The sequence below is a fragment of the Rhinolophus sinicus genome, linkage group LG03 (assembly GCF_036562045.2).
Source record: "Rhinolophus sinicus isolate RSC01 linkage group LG03, ASM3656204v1, whole genome shotgun sequence".
NCBI classification, from domain to species: domain Eukaryota; kingdom Metazoa; phylum Chordata; class Mammalia; order Chiroptera; family Rhinolophidae; genus Rhinolophus; species Rhinolophus sinicus.
This window is the reverse complement of record NC_133753.1, coordinates 182079738-182095351: the sequence shown is the minus strand read 5'-3', so window position 1 is coordinate 182095351 and position 15614 is coordinate 182079738. Positions and strand designations below refer to the sequence as shown.

Sequence of the window (15614 nt, the reverse complement as noted above, 5' to 3'; positions counted from 1 at the left end):
CTATGGGACTCAGGACTCCAACTCTGAAGGACAGATCCAGAAAATGCCCAGGTTGTGGAAGGGAGGCGGTAACCAGAATGCATGCGGTCTAGAGAACAATTAGTCCCTCACTGGGGCAGTTCAGTGACTGAAGGAAACATTTCTTCAAGAGATGAAATTGGCTCTCTGCTTTTTTGTGCTTTTGAATCTCAAGAGAAAACATTTAGATGATTGACAAAGAATTTTGAGCTGAATTAGTAATAAGGGCACATAGAAAACCAAGCAAATACTAGCAGGGAATTTTGATTACATTGAGTTTCATTACAGTGACAGCAAAACAACATATTTCTGATAAGTATTTATAATATGATAACATATATTATTAAAAATGATTGCTATCAAAATCATGTAATTATGTGGTTAGAAACAATAAAATGAAAAACATCTAAAAACTGTCACAGAAAGGAATTGGCAATTTATGAAATTAACTGAAATATAAGTATAATAAGGTTAAAAAGGCTTAATTTCACTAATATATTCTTCAAGAAAATCCAGAAGGAATGATTTATAGGTAAAATATCTTGACTTTTAAATGCCTGAAATAACATGTTGATTTTTGTCCCAGTTTGTAACACCATATTAACTTACGATATTTTGTCAAACAAAAGCAAAGATTACAAATCAGTGTCTGTGCATGGCTCTTTTGACCACAAAGATTTAAAGAGCTGGTATTTCTATTTCATATAACCTATCATGAACTACCATATAGCCTATCATGAACTAATATTCTTAGAAATAGTTACATGTTATTACTGAGTTTGAAATGCAATTAAACATATTTAAGAAAATCTTTTTTTATTTTATTTTATTTTTTTAGGGTTCTTCAGCTTGCTTTTATACTCAAGCATAAAAAAACAGTGGGTTAAGAGCAGTCTCGTGATTAGATTACAAAGATAATGAAAACTTCAACAGAGAAAGCCATTATTACATTCTTTGTGTTTTGATTGTGACATTTGGAATTGATGGGCTGAAATCTAGTAAAAGCCCTTTACCATATTGTTTTAGAAGCAAAGATCATTGAATGCTATTTTTGTTCAGTGTGAGGCTTTTAAAAAACACACTGGGATAATTATTCATGCTTTTCTATACTTTTGAAAAGATCTCTTCAAATCGTGACTTAATTATGATTAACCAGAATTTAACAAATATTACTTGGATTTAACAATTGCACTATAATCAATATGGTGTTGGAGGAATGCACATTATTATAAATTTGAGTATATTTTTTTTGTTTATATTTGTTTTGTTTTAAATATTTTACCAAATTACGATAAGTATCACATGTAAATATTGAGCATGTCATTCGGTATTTGACAAATACTTGCTGTTTTTCAACAAGGTGTGAGTCACTAATCTAGGCATGTGGGGTATTTTAGTGAGTATAATAGATGAAAATCATGGCCCAAAGTGACCAACTATTGTTGAAAGTTGTCATCAAGAAAATAGGAACTCCAGTTGACCTGCAAACTGGGCCTGGGCAATCAGAGACTCCTTACCCCCTCCCATCTTGGAATATACGTTGATTCCCACACTAGGTGTTGTTTCTAGGATGCAGTCGTGAGACAGTAAGAAGTTATTGAGACCATCTGGGGAGTATATATGACTAACAAGACCTCCATCTAAACTTACAATTCTGGTTGGTGGTTATGGTTATCGACTTATCTTTTGGCTACCCAAGACAAACCTCCTATGTAAGTTTTCTTTCCTTGCTTATTAAATCTGCCACCTACCAATCTGGAGTTAGTGGCCTGTTCTTTCTTCAGTCTGTCGTTGCCTTCCGTGCACATAGGACAATTTGCAAACCAATAACCATTCTACTACAAATAGGCAGACAGAAAAATTAAATGATAAATTATATTCATTGGTGATATTTGCCGTGGGAAAAAACATTTTAAAATAAACTGAGAAAGGAGAAATGGATTTGGGTGGTTGCAGTTTTAAACAGATTGTTTAATATTGTCCTCACCTAGAAAGTTGCGTCTGAACCTGGACTTAAGGGAAGTTACTCAGTTAACTTCATGGATATCTGGTGAGACATTGTTCCAAGGACAGTGATCAGTTCAAAGGGAAAATGCATAGCATTTTAAAGGAACAACCAAGACCCCAGGATAACTGAAGGAAAATGAATAAGGAAGTGAAGGAGAATAAGATGAAAGAGATAATGGGAACTTGATCTGGTAGATCCTTTGTGAAGACTGACTGTCACTGTGAAGAACAATTGATGTTTTAAATTGAAAAATTAGATGCTCACACTTACCTAATGATGAAAAAATAAATGCATCCCCCTCTGTATTCTGTGTTCATAATAGATGGTAGAGGCAAAGAAAGCTGTAGAAACATCTTGCCATAATCCAAGTAAGACTTTTACAGCAGGATGAAAAGTCATCGTATATCTAAGAATTTTAAAGGACTAGTGAATAGGATCTTATAAAATACTGGATGTGGAGGGTAATAGAATGAGCGGAATGAAGAATGCCTACAAGGATTTTGTCCTAGGAAAGTAGAAGGGTAAAATGGTCATCAACTGACATGCGGCAAATTGAGAATAGGACAGATTTAGGGGTGAAAATTAGAGGTTGAAATTTGGACATAGCCTTCTTAATTAGGCATGGAAGTGAAAATTTGGAATTGTTAGTTTGATATATGTTTGGATTGTAAGAAAGAGGTTAGTATGGGAGGTCTAAATTTAGAAATTTTGAATTTGTATGTATATCTGTAGTTATATCTATATGTCTATTTAAATATGAACAGTAACTTAGAAAATGGGTAAGATCATCAAGGGCCAGAATTTAGATAGGGAAAAAAAAAAAAAAAAAGACTAGGGCCTGGAACACTCCAAAATATAGAGCTAAAGAAGAGGAGGAATTAGATTAAAAGACTAAGTAAAATAAAAGAATAACCAAAATAATGTAAATTCCTGGCAAGCCAATTGTGGTGCTTATGCCAAGGTGGAAAATTTTTACTCATTGGATTGTATGTCACATGTCTGAGAGCAGGATTAAATGTAATAATACCCAGGCTGTGTATTAACATTCAGATAATGTAAATAGATTCCCTTCACTGAAAAACAAATTCAAATGTAAATGGAGACATACATGATTCTAAAAGTTACTGAACATCAAAATAAAACAGTGCTTAAGTTTTAATTATATTTAGGAAAATGGTTACTCTATTGGTTTTAATTTAATTTCTGTCGTAAGTGTAAACAGTCAGAGCTAATTTATTGTTTTTGGAAAGCGAGCACACATTAAGAAGTAATTTTCCTCAAATTTTACCAACTCTATAGTCCATGAGAATCAAGTGATGGAAATAATATTATTAAGTGTATTATTTGTGTCTAATGAAATAAAACTCAAATCCAATAGGATAAATATTATCAAGTCTCTTTTTCTGGAGAAATTAAAGAATTTATTTACTTGCAAGTAAGAAAATACAATCTGATCTGACTCCAAAATGAATTTTTTTGTTGTTTGTTTGTTTGTTTGTTTTTTACCACAGTGGGAATTCCATAGATTATTGGAAAATTATAGGAAGGAAGTATCAGTATTATACAGATCTGGTATTTTTATTGATCAAATCAGACCTTCTGATTTATAACACAGGGTATCATATACCTATTAAATTTGAAATCTTTTATCTCCGTTCTTTTAAAGATCCAGTATATCAGTCATTTCCAAGTCAAGGAAAGAGAGAACGCTAAATCTAACTTCATTATGTAAATAGCAAAAAATGGTAATCAAATTAACATTTCTTCATCTAGAACTTAAAAATTTAATGTCTTATTCTATCTAGTGTTTGGTACAATATGATTTTATCATAGCAATTTTAGGTCTACTCTTGTAGGTAGCTTGGTTTGTTGCGGTATTCTCAATATTTAAAGCATAGTAAACTCAATCAGGGAAGGGATGTAACTCTCAATTCCCCCATCTCTGACTTGTCATAATTTATTCTTTTTAAAGCAGCTGTTACACATAGTCATTATAGGCCTCCTTAGAATTTGTTTCTTTGTTGTCACTTATCCCTCTAGTGATTGTAGAAAAAAGGGATTATAAGAAGCATTGATAAACACCTAATTCATTTTTCTGACTACCTTAAGGCATTCTATATCATCCTCCTCAAATGTCTGTCTGATTCATGTTGGAAGAGCTCTATAATGGGGAAACTAATTACATTCTAAGGTAAAAACACAAATTTTCTTAACTAAAGCTAAAACTTTCTGTTTTCAAGGAAATTCCAGTAATTAGAAAAATTTCAAATGTTTCTTAAATGCACAGTATGTTTGTTTGTTTGTTTTTCTTTAGCATTAAATTAAATCTTCAGTAGGTGTTAGCTATTGGTGGTAAAATTTATTAAATCAGTTTTAATCTTCAAAAAATGTATATCATAGGAACATAATAGAGCACAGTGCCTATTTATGATTTGGAACATATTTGTTATTTAAATAGGCTTGATAACAGACTAGTCAATGTTAAAATTTTATACAAATTTCACCTAGGAATCACCTGGGACATGACATTTGTTCTTTAAAGGATGGGTAATAAAAGAGAAAGCAAAGGATCATTCATGGCACAGAAGATGGATAACATGTGATCTCTCCCTGTGAAGTTTTCTTCTTTTGTTTTAGGTTTTATTCTCTAGGCCAAAATAGGACAAGTTTTCTGTATGGCGATCTTTCAAAGATTTGCAAAGGATTATTATGCACAATACTCCATCTCCTTTCCCCGTCTTTTTCATGTCTGAATGTGCCTATGTTTTGTTCTCTGGACAACCCCAGTTGTTAGTAAAACTTCACATTCCTTAAGGTGTCTTATCTCCAGTCTACTCATCACTACATCTTCCAAGATTTCCTCAAATATGCAGACTTTCAATCTCTTTAATTAAATGGTCAGTTGACGCCCCCCAATTTGCAGATATACATTTAAGTGGTACCCAGAATATATTCAATGAATTGTCTGATCATAAAGAAAATAATCAGAATCAATATTTCTCATTCTGATAACTATACTGTTGATAGAAAAAAGGGTAATTTAGATTTTTGTCATCTACATGTTATTGACACATACTTTATTTACTCTCAAATAAAATTCACTGGTTGATCCTATATTAAAGTATTGTGCAAAAACATAAAGTTAATTATTCACAATTATATTAATAATATTTTATATTCCAAATGTTTCTCACATGCTATTGATGGGTAGACACCAATGGTTCTATAAACACTTGTCCATATTACAGTGGTTGAAACAGAAAAATCCCCATTTGTACTAAAGCTCTTTTATTGTTCCACTGCATTCTAATTCTGAACCGCATGCAGTGACTTAGCTGGTTTTTCTGTTTTTTTAAAGGTAAATCATGTTTTACCTTTAAAGATGTAAAAAAAAAAAAAAAAAGGTTATAAGTGAGATCAGACCTGCTTCTGGGAATTAAATAAAATGAAATTTATTTTTATAAATACTAGTTTATTTCATAAAAATACAAAAATATAAATATACATTTATAAAAATATGAATGAATTAACACCAAGACATTCTTCAACTAAATAAATACGGCAGTAATAGTCATTCTTATATCTTTAGGGATATATATATATATACACACACACACATATCTGTGTGTATATATATTATATTAATTTAAAAGCAGTTGAACAATGTTTTATTTAATAGTAAAGGTGACTGTAAATCAGTTAAGAAAACATTTATAAAGTTCCTATATCCAAGAAAAGGCACAAAAAGCCTTTTGTGTATTTTTTTAAACTGATTATTGATGTGATACACTTTCCTTCGGAGATTGTTAGGCAAAGAGGGTGAACTGGTTATTATTACTTTTTTTTTTTTTAATCTATGTCATTTGTGTTCATTCACAGAAACTTACTGATTAAGCAAACCCTTACCATGACAATACCTATATATTGTTGGTAATTTTCATTTTTTTTAAAAATGTCCTCCGAGGAAGAGAACGCAGGGCACTCAATCTAGTACAAAGAGAGTGCTTCCACTAATATCGATCACGTCGTAGGATACTCTTAATCTCGGTCGCTCTCATCACCCCCATACATATCGGCAAGTTTTTTAAAACGAGGCCCCCAGTTACTGAGGTAATCATAATCTTGGTTACCATCTGCTGTGAGGGACTCCAAAGAACTGAGTGAACCTGCTATGGAATCATTCCCTTCATAGGCATATGTAGCCAGCGAATCATAAGGAGGGGCGCTTGGATCTGAGTCGTTCTCTTTTAATCTTCGATGGATAAAATCTTGTACATCAATATTTTCCCACAGAGGCACAGTCTTCCTTATCTGAAAAATAGCTTCGGGCATTACATCCCTTCTAAGTTTACTGTCTTCTCTTGCTTCTGGATTCCTCAATGTGCCAATATCAAAAGCTTGCGTATCTTCTTCCCCGCCACCTTCGTCATTGTAGGTCACGATGTTGTCCCGGACATCATCTTTTGAAATGATCAGAGGTTCCTTTATTCTTTGCCTCTTCAATGCAGCGAACAGCACAACTAAAACTATTGAGGAGAGAGAGAGAGAAAGAGAGAGAGAGAGAGGGCGGGAGGGAGGGAGGGAAGGAGGGAGGGAGGGAGGGAGGAAGGGAGAGAGAGAGAATAGTGACATTGTTTCAGTTGTAAATGTAGCACACTTCTATGAATGAGGTTGGTGTGGTGTGAGAGGTGCTAAAACTATCCTGTACAAATACAGTGCTTTGAGCTAATGACTGAATGCTCTGAACTGATAAAGAAGCAGATATTATAGGGCTTTGTATTTACTTTCAAGACTCACTCTCCTTTGGAGCTCTTGCATTGAAAAATCTTTATTCAATTACGGCTAATGCATTTAGCCAACTGGAAGTGTATGATACCTCATTCCTCCCAAATGCATGTTTCTTTAAAGCTACTAAAATTCTAAAACTACTATGATTATAAATTTTTATCCCAAGAGAAATTGAGCATCAATTTAATACTTTCTTAATGAATTAAGGAAATATGCAAACCTTTACCCATAAATATGCATATACACATACAAGTGCATTATATACATGTTATAGTATATACAGTATATATTACATGTATGTATACACATGCATAAACATATATACATAGTATATAACAACATACAGAGGGTGCCAAAAAATGTATACATGTTTTAAGAAAGCAAAACTATATTAAAATTGCAATACTATATAATGACAACAAAAGATGAATACAAGTCACGTTTGACTTCTGCAATTATAAGAGGTGCTCAAAGTATTTACCATCAGCGTCCACACACTTCAGATAATGGCAGACTACTGCTTGAGCAATGTTGACCAAAGTGTACACTTGTATACACTTTGGCACCCCCGGTATATATGCATACATATAAATATGTATGTGCTACTGAACTCCTCCCTTCACATAGTTGGTATCTGTATAGTTAAATTACATTATTGACCTGGTAATGAAAGCCAGTATAAGATCTAAAATATAACTCTTGAGCTACAGTATATAATTCAAACTCAAACTCAATTTTGACTTATACTCATCTTACAAGACAGCTCAGATATTATCTCGTTACTGAGAACTTCCTTGACATATACAGTTGCATTCAAGCTTTTTAACTAAAATATTGTGTTCCCTGTATTTGCTGTATTGTTTTTGTTATTTATCTATGTATGCCTATATTTTCAAGTTAACTTTAAAATTCCCTACATTTGATATATTTTCTTATTTTCCAGTATTACTGGAATTTAACATATGCATGTATTTGGCAATGAACACATGCAAAATAAATACATTATGCAATAAGAAAATACATTTAAAACATTAAAAAAAACACATGATTTCCAAAATATAATTTTTCCATTGAAAATGGACCAAGTCCCCGATTTTATACATGAGAAAAGTTAAGGATTAAATAAAGAAAATTTTCCCAAAGCAAATGTACACGTTGCCTGGGAGAAATAAAAAATAGTCCTTACTTTAGGAGCAATTAAATGTTTCATCAATACAATTCATGTATCATTGAAAAACAAGAAAATGTTGACTCAAAAATCTATTATTTCTTTTCTCAATCTTTGTTTTGAGATGACACAAAGCAAACTCATTTTCATTGAGACTGTACACCTTGGCTTTGAGGCCTCTATAACTCCACTAAAAGCCTGTCCAATGTTATTGTTATATTGGACAACACACTTTTCTCAGCTCCTACTAATTGGTAGAAATATATATATATATATATATATATATATATATATATATATATATATACACATATACATATATATGCACGTATATATATATATATATATATATAAATTCAGTTTATATATATATATATATATATATATATATATATATATATATATATATATATATATATATATAAATTCAGTTAACCTCCACAGAAAGGGCTTTGGGTGCTGACGTATATTCAGAATCATCTTGGAGATAATTTTATAAAACTATTCCGTAGAAATGAGGCAATCTGTGCTTTCTATTAGAAAAGGATGAACGTAAGTTAAGTATAACATAGATTTAAAATCCATCAATCTAGTGAAGCATGCAACAGAAAGAGTAAGTTCTTTCTAAACTTAACATTGAATGAATTTTCAGATATTGTACTTTTTGTAAATAAAAGAATAACTATAAAGTCAAATAATTTAAGGGTTTATTAGCTAATATAATATTTACTAACTGTCACAAATGGTCCATAGAATCTGTTGTGAGTGTTTTCTCCTCTGCCAGGTCAAAATTATCTGCTTCTTTTCCCTAGACTGAAGTTATTAATCTGGGGTACATGAATGGTATTCAGCGAGTCTAAGGTAAGGAATAGAAAAATGTGCATTGTTATTTTCACTAATCTGTAACTCAAATTTAGTATTTTTTTCTATTATAGATATCAACATAAACTATAGTGGTAGTAACAGTATGTATCTAGTAAATCAATAGAAGTCACTAATTTTATATTGCATAATAGTTACGACATATCTCAAATGATCATTAGACTTGCACTAAAACAAGGTGCATATGACAATAATCTAACACATTTTGCTTTTTTAAATTTTTTGTTCAATTTGCATAAGTATATTTTTGTTTTAGCTTATATATCTCATTTCTATGAATTTATATTATTATTCTAAATTGCCAAAGGAGACCCAGGAATCAAAAAAGTTAAAAAGCCATGCCCTAGGTTTTTATTCCCTACACAGCCTTGCAACATAGGTATAAACTAAGAGCTATCCATTTCTTCAAACTCTAACAGGGTAGGTCTAAAATAATATTGCCCATGCTGTACCACCATCTTGCAAAGAGCAGATTCTCTTCACTATAGAAATGTAGGGACTGGGTCCAGCCATCAGTATAAAGACTGGAAATAACAGCAAGACTGTGTTGGAAAGTTTGATAATGAACACTTGAGTTAGGACCAATTTTAACTTAAATAATAATAAATAACTTCATATTTGGGCAATCAGTGGTGAAGGTGAAAAATAAGAGATATGTGTCTTCTTTATTGTTCAGGGCAGAAAGGTGGTAGACTTTTCAGAATAAAAGAAGGCATCTTTTAGGATTTCCACATAGAGGAAAATATTATAAATTTATCTTGATGATGTTATGACATCTAAATTTATTTGGGGGGTGTGCTTTTGTTCCACCATGTATGCATACATGTCTTTATGTATGTGTGTGCATTATTAACATAGAAATTAAAACATCAATTTTGAAATATAGATGTTTTCATGTTCTAAATTAGGAAAGTAAAACTATCTGAGCAAATAAAAACAATATGAGAAACTGAAAGTTGCACTTAGCTAAAAGAGTAAGCCAAAATTTCACCTCCATGGGGGATACAAAAATATTTTACTGAAGGCTTGAACTTTCTAGCAGCAGGTGGAAATGCAGACAGCTGATGGTGATGGTAGTGGTGGGTATGTCCTAACACACCCTGAGAAAATGTTTTTCTAAATAGTTGGATCATTTTAACTGAGAAATAATGCCTTCCCCTCACTTTCATCAATCCCCCACTGAAGTCCTGCAAGGATATCTGGCCAAAGGGATTTCATCCAGATAGCTTGAAAGTATTTGCAATGAAAAGGAGCCAGCACATATGGGCATTGGAACATAAATCTGGCTAGTTCTCCTGCCCAAAGCATAAGCGTTTTAGTTGCATATTTGTTGGACACAATTTTGGGGGAAATGTTTTACAGTGGAACAACTGTTTAATTGAATTAAATTGTTGTCCTGTTAGGGGATGCTCAAATAAAACATTTGGTATTGGAAGCATGACTTTATTTAGAAAGCATTGCAGAACTAGTTATTTCACAATGCCACAGTGATGTTAAAAATAATAATAACTTAAAATTCTAACTTGGTATATTTCACCTACATATAACAAAATTCATGAAAAAATACATTTATCATATTGTTACAAATGCATCTGCCAATTAGACATCTGATATACATAACTTAGTATTTGTTAGTAGTATTATTTAAAGGTAGTCTTTGGTTTTGAGAATAATGGTTAGAAAGGAGAATTATGAAATCCGATAATATGGATTTGAATGGTAGTAAAAACACTGTCTGAATGAGTGACTTTGTTATTTAGTCTCCTTGTAGAAGAATAAAATTTATTGTATAGAGTTGATATGGAAATTAAATAAAGTATTAAATATCCGTAGAACAGTGACCATGGTTAGTTAGCATTAAATACTATAAAAATAAAAACAAAAAAATTCTCACTAGCTGTTAAATCTTCATATTTGGTCTCTAGAAAGCTAGACTTATCCCCACAGACAAAAACTCATTCCCCCTCGCCCCCCCAAGGACAATTTTAATAAGAAATCAAAATACTCAGTCTTTAGCTATAGCCAAGAGTGCTTTGCAGTGCATGAGCCCTGGGCAGTAAGGTGAGAATTCTGTCAGTTACATGAGCATTTGGGGTGTGGCTTTACCAAGGAGTATGATGACACAGAGAAGGATGGCAACTAGTGCTCCTGTGCTCAGGCCAGCTGATAGGACCAAGGCCTCTGCATTGCAGGACTGCATGTTTCCGTGATTATCGCAGGCACACACACGGATAGTGAGTGTGCCAGTGCTGCTTTGAATTGGATAATCATTGTCAAAGATTAAAATTGGCAGTAGATAGGTACTCATTTTGTTGCGGCTGTACCCATCCTTTCGAGTCATGATTCCTGCTGTATTATCTGGAAAAAAAAATGGTGGGGGGAAAAATCAGACCATTTTTTAATTTTGCATCATAAGGTCTTATAATTTTTTTATTTCAAAACGTTCTGTACCTTTATTATCTACAATGGTGAAGTTCGGATTAAGGGGAAACTCTGGCACTGGTTCAAAAAAGAATTTGTGGCCTCGGGGAGGATCGTCTTTGTCCATGACACTGACCGTCTGAATCAACTGAAATGAGATAAATTAAATAAAGTACAACAACAAACAGCTCTTGTTATTATAAGATATTTTTAATCAGCGCCTGTGCTTCAAATATATCACTGAAAATAAAAACACAAGAAATATGCCATTTTCAGATAATCATGCCAAGGAATTAGTATGGGTCTGTCTAATGTAATGCATTTAATTAAGAGTAAAACAAGTCCATCAAGTATTAGTTTATAGGGAATCTCTATGAATCATTGTCTGATTCCTGGCCACTGCAGTGTCCAACCTTAAAGAAAAATTTGATCACTCCAACTCTATCCTCTTTTAACTTTGTTAGAAAGCACCCGTCTGTTTTGTTATTAATTGGTTATCAATCTGTTGCCTCTACTAAATAACGGTTCTCTCAAACGCAGATAACATAACAGATGTATTTTTTAGAAACATAAGTGCTTAGCATAACTGCTATTATAGATTAAGAACACTAGCAATATAGTTTTGGAGAGTGAGCAATATGTCACAGAATGCCAGAAATTGAAAGAATTTATAGCTAGGAGGCCCCTTAACTACAATCATATAATATATTTTATTGAAATTAATTTGCTTTTCTTTTAATGGTATTTATAAAGTTTAGCAAGAAATACAAATAAAAGCTTCTAAAGATTTGCAAAATCAGTGTCCAAGTTGAGAAATTACAACACCTCTTAGTTGTGCTCTCACTGTCAGAGGTGTGCTTTAGTGCGACTACTGGAGCAACAGATGACGGATTGGGCACAAAAATTCCACCAAGCATTTTATTGTGAAAAACATGGACTAAAAAACATTGGGGTGCCTGTTTATCTAGTCCTGGGTCTGCCATCTGTGTGATTTGAAATCACAGTCTTTTAATTGTTCTTACTTTCAAATTTCACATCTACAAAAACAAACAGTTGCATAATAATCTGACATTGTTGAATGACCACTTATTGGTGTTTCATAGCAGTTTGATGTATCCATTGTCTTGGTTATTGTGTACCTTCTATAACCATACCAACCTGCATGCACACTAGTCAAGAGTTTTCCTCTATAATTTTATATTAACCATAATTTCATGCATTTTATTGGCAGAGTGACATGTAACCATATGGCCTTTTAGACAATGCTTTGAAAGTGCACAATGATTAATACAAACTTACATGATTTTTTTCTCCTTAGAAGTTTGGAATGTGACAGAAAAAATTTACGTAAAACCTAATATTCTTGCTTAACATCCTGTTCCAGAATAACAAAAACCTATCTAACATTTAATAATATTTTAAATCATAAGCAGCATTTATCCTTTGATTATATGACTCTGAGTTCTTGAAAAGAATTGCTGGACCATTGCTTAAGCATATTTTAAAAGCGAATACATATAACTCACACAAATCAATAAAAAACAAGCATACTATTAGACAAATAAGTAAAGGATATCTATAAGCTATTATCAATTGACTTGGGTCCCTCCAAAATAAATGTTTAGAACCTAATCCTCAGTACCTGTGACTGTGACCTTATCTGGAAATAGGCTCTTTGTAGATGTAATCAAGCTTAGGTGGGGTAATACTGAATAAAGGTGAGCCCTACTTGACTGAATAGACTCCTCATAAGAAGAGGAATATTTGGAAATGGGAAGAAATGCAGGAAGAATGCCATGCTAAAATGGAGACAGAGATTGGAGTAATTTGGTTCTACAAACCAAGGAATTCCAGAACCACAGATGCTAGGAAGGGGCAAGGAAGAATCTTTCCCTAGAGCCTCCATAGGGGGCATGGACCTGCTGACACATTGATTTCAGACTTGTAGCCACCAGAACTGTGTGAGAGAATAAAATACATTTCTGTGTTTTATTTTTTTTTTTTATTGTCTAATTCGTGGTGATTTGTCATGGTAAGTTTAGGAAACTAATATGAAGTTATCTGTGAAGATATTTTCTTCAATGGCCACATTTTTATAAAAAATGTTTAGCCTCAATAATTTTGGAGGGTGCCAACTTAAAATTATTATGAGATATTACATATTGGTAGACATTTAAATCTAATGTTGCCAAATAAATAGGCAATTATCCACATTTGATTGAAGTTATCAGTAGGTATAGGACATATCTGGAGACCTATTTGGAAACGTAGATGAGTATGGATAAATTTTAATTATTTTAAATTTGAGAATTATATCAAAGGAAAATAATACCAGGTAGTGTATACATATGAATGTACTATGATTCTCACTATAGTGCTGTTTTCTAGAGTAACATTCTGTTGGTAAACCAAATTTCCATTAATAGGTGTGTAGATAAATAAGCTAATTAATGTGTAGCTATACTATGATAATTAAGCATTATATTAAAAATAGTAATTTACTGAACTGAAAATATGCCCATTACATGTTGTAAAGTGAAAAAAAGGATAACTACTTTTAATCCAAATAACTGTGTAATGATTCTTTGTTGGTAAAGAAAAACAAAAACCTTATTATAATTTTTTTGTGTGTAAGTGGAATATGGTATGTATCTGTCTTACTCTGCTTGGGCTGCCATTACAAAACATCACATGCTTGATGGCTGAAATAGAAATTTATTTTCTCCCAGTTTTGGAAGTTGCAAGTCTGAGATCAAGGTACCGGTATGGTGGGCTTCCAATGAGAGATCTCTTCCTGGCTTGCAGAAGTCTGCCTTCTTCCTACATCTTCACCTAACTTCCCTTTGAGTGTGTGCATGGAGAGAGAGAGATCTCTGCGGTGTGTCTTCTTTAAAGGACACTAGTCCTATCAGCTCAGAGCTCTACTCTTCTGACCGTATTTAACTTTCAGTACTTTCCCAAAGTCCCTGTCTCCAAATGCACACTGGGGGTTAGGACTTCAACATATGAAATTGGGGTGTACAGAAACAGTCAGTCCATTATAATCTCTATTGGAATAGAAGACAGTATTTTACTTTTATGTTCTGTACTTAAAAAGACAGGATGGCATTAGATAGGATTCTTAACATCTACCTACTTTTTCTTAAATAAATATTTAAATAACTGGTTAAAATTTCTTTCAGTAAAACTTGTGCAGTTACTGTCATTTATGAATTACTCTGTAGTTGTTAAAAACGAACATATTCAACATTTGCTTAAAATTATTTTAGAGGTATCTAAAATATTACTTTGCAAGGGAACTTTGTAACTCTTCTAAAAAAAATCTTTTTTGTCTCACTAACAGTTGAAAAATCACAAAGAAAATGTAACAAACCAAAATGTTCTGAGTAATTAAAAGTGCTAAAATTTAATCAAAAAATTATTATGATTCCCTTTATATTAAAATAGAGTGATTTTATTGTCATATTGTATGTTTTATTTAATAGTATATTACTATTCCGAAAATAATTCACTATCAACATATTCATGAATCCAGGTAGGAACTTTTTATATATGTGATACTCATTATGTACCTGGTATATAAACTAAAGCACATATTATAATTTTAAATAGTTTAGCATGGATCCCATGCCAAAACAAATTTAAAAGTCATTTTTCAAAGATCATTGTGAGTTTCATGGTAAGGGATGATAATCAAGTGACAAGGAGGATTGACAATAGTTTGCATTAAAAACAATGTTCCAATAACTTAATGCAAGGTCATACGCCTTTGTGAAGAGAAAATACTATATTTAAAGTTGATAATGATTTCATTTACCTGCCCAGGCTTTGCATTTTCGCAAACAAATGTTTCATAGTACATGGCAAATTCCGGAGCGTGGTCATTTATGTCTAGAATTCTGATGAAGACAGGGACGTGGCTGCTTTGTTTTGAGTTATCTGCAATGAGAACATGTGTAAGATTTCAGTCCCATTTACAGAGAAGCAGTGATATCACTCTCCCCATTTGTAACTTAGCAACAGATCGTTTCTGTGGCTTTCAATACTTGATTGGAGTGCTGGTAGATTATCTCAGCTTTCTTACATGGCCCAGATGGACAGCGTGCACAAAAGAGGAGAATATGATTGAAAATAAAGTATTGTTTCTAAGAGAGAGTTTTCTTAGGTTTATTATTTTTATGAGGCTAGGTTATATTTCTATCCTATAGTAAGGTATACATTAAATTATTTAAAATAAATGAACATTTGATAATCATTAATTTCAAAATCCAACACGCATTATTTCTCTCAGATCTCGCTAATGATAAAATCATTCCACTCAAGAAAGAA

At 32.4% G+C, this 15614-nt stretch overlaps 1 protein-coding gene across 2 annotated transcripts in view; it reads right to left on the bottom strand.

The window, feature by feature from the left end:
• Positions 1-5864: 5864 nt before the first annotated feature.
• CDH9 (cadherin 9) overlaps positions 5865-15614 on the bottom strand; it is a 107270-nt gene continuing 97520 nt past the window's right edge. For both annotated transcript variants that reach the window (XM_019749047.2, XM_074329045.1), the window contains 4 exons: positions 15103-15224; positions 11316-11433; positions 10971-11222; positions 5865-6552 (listed from right to left, as the gene is read on the bottom strand). In XM_019749047.2, the coding sequence (XP_019604606.1) occupies positions 6065-6552; positions 10971-11222; positions 11316-11433; positions 15103-15224 (980 nt within the window). In that variant the 3' untranslated portion in view covers positions 5865-6064. The remainder of the gene's footprint in view (positions 6553-10970; positions 11223-11315; positions 11434-15102; positions 15225-15614) is intronic.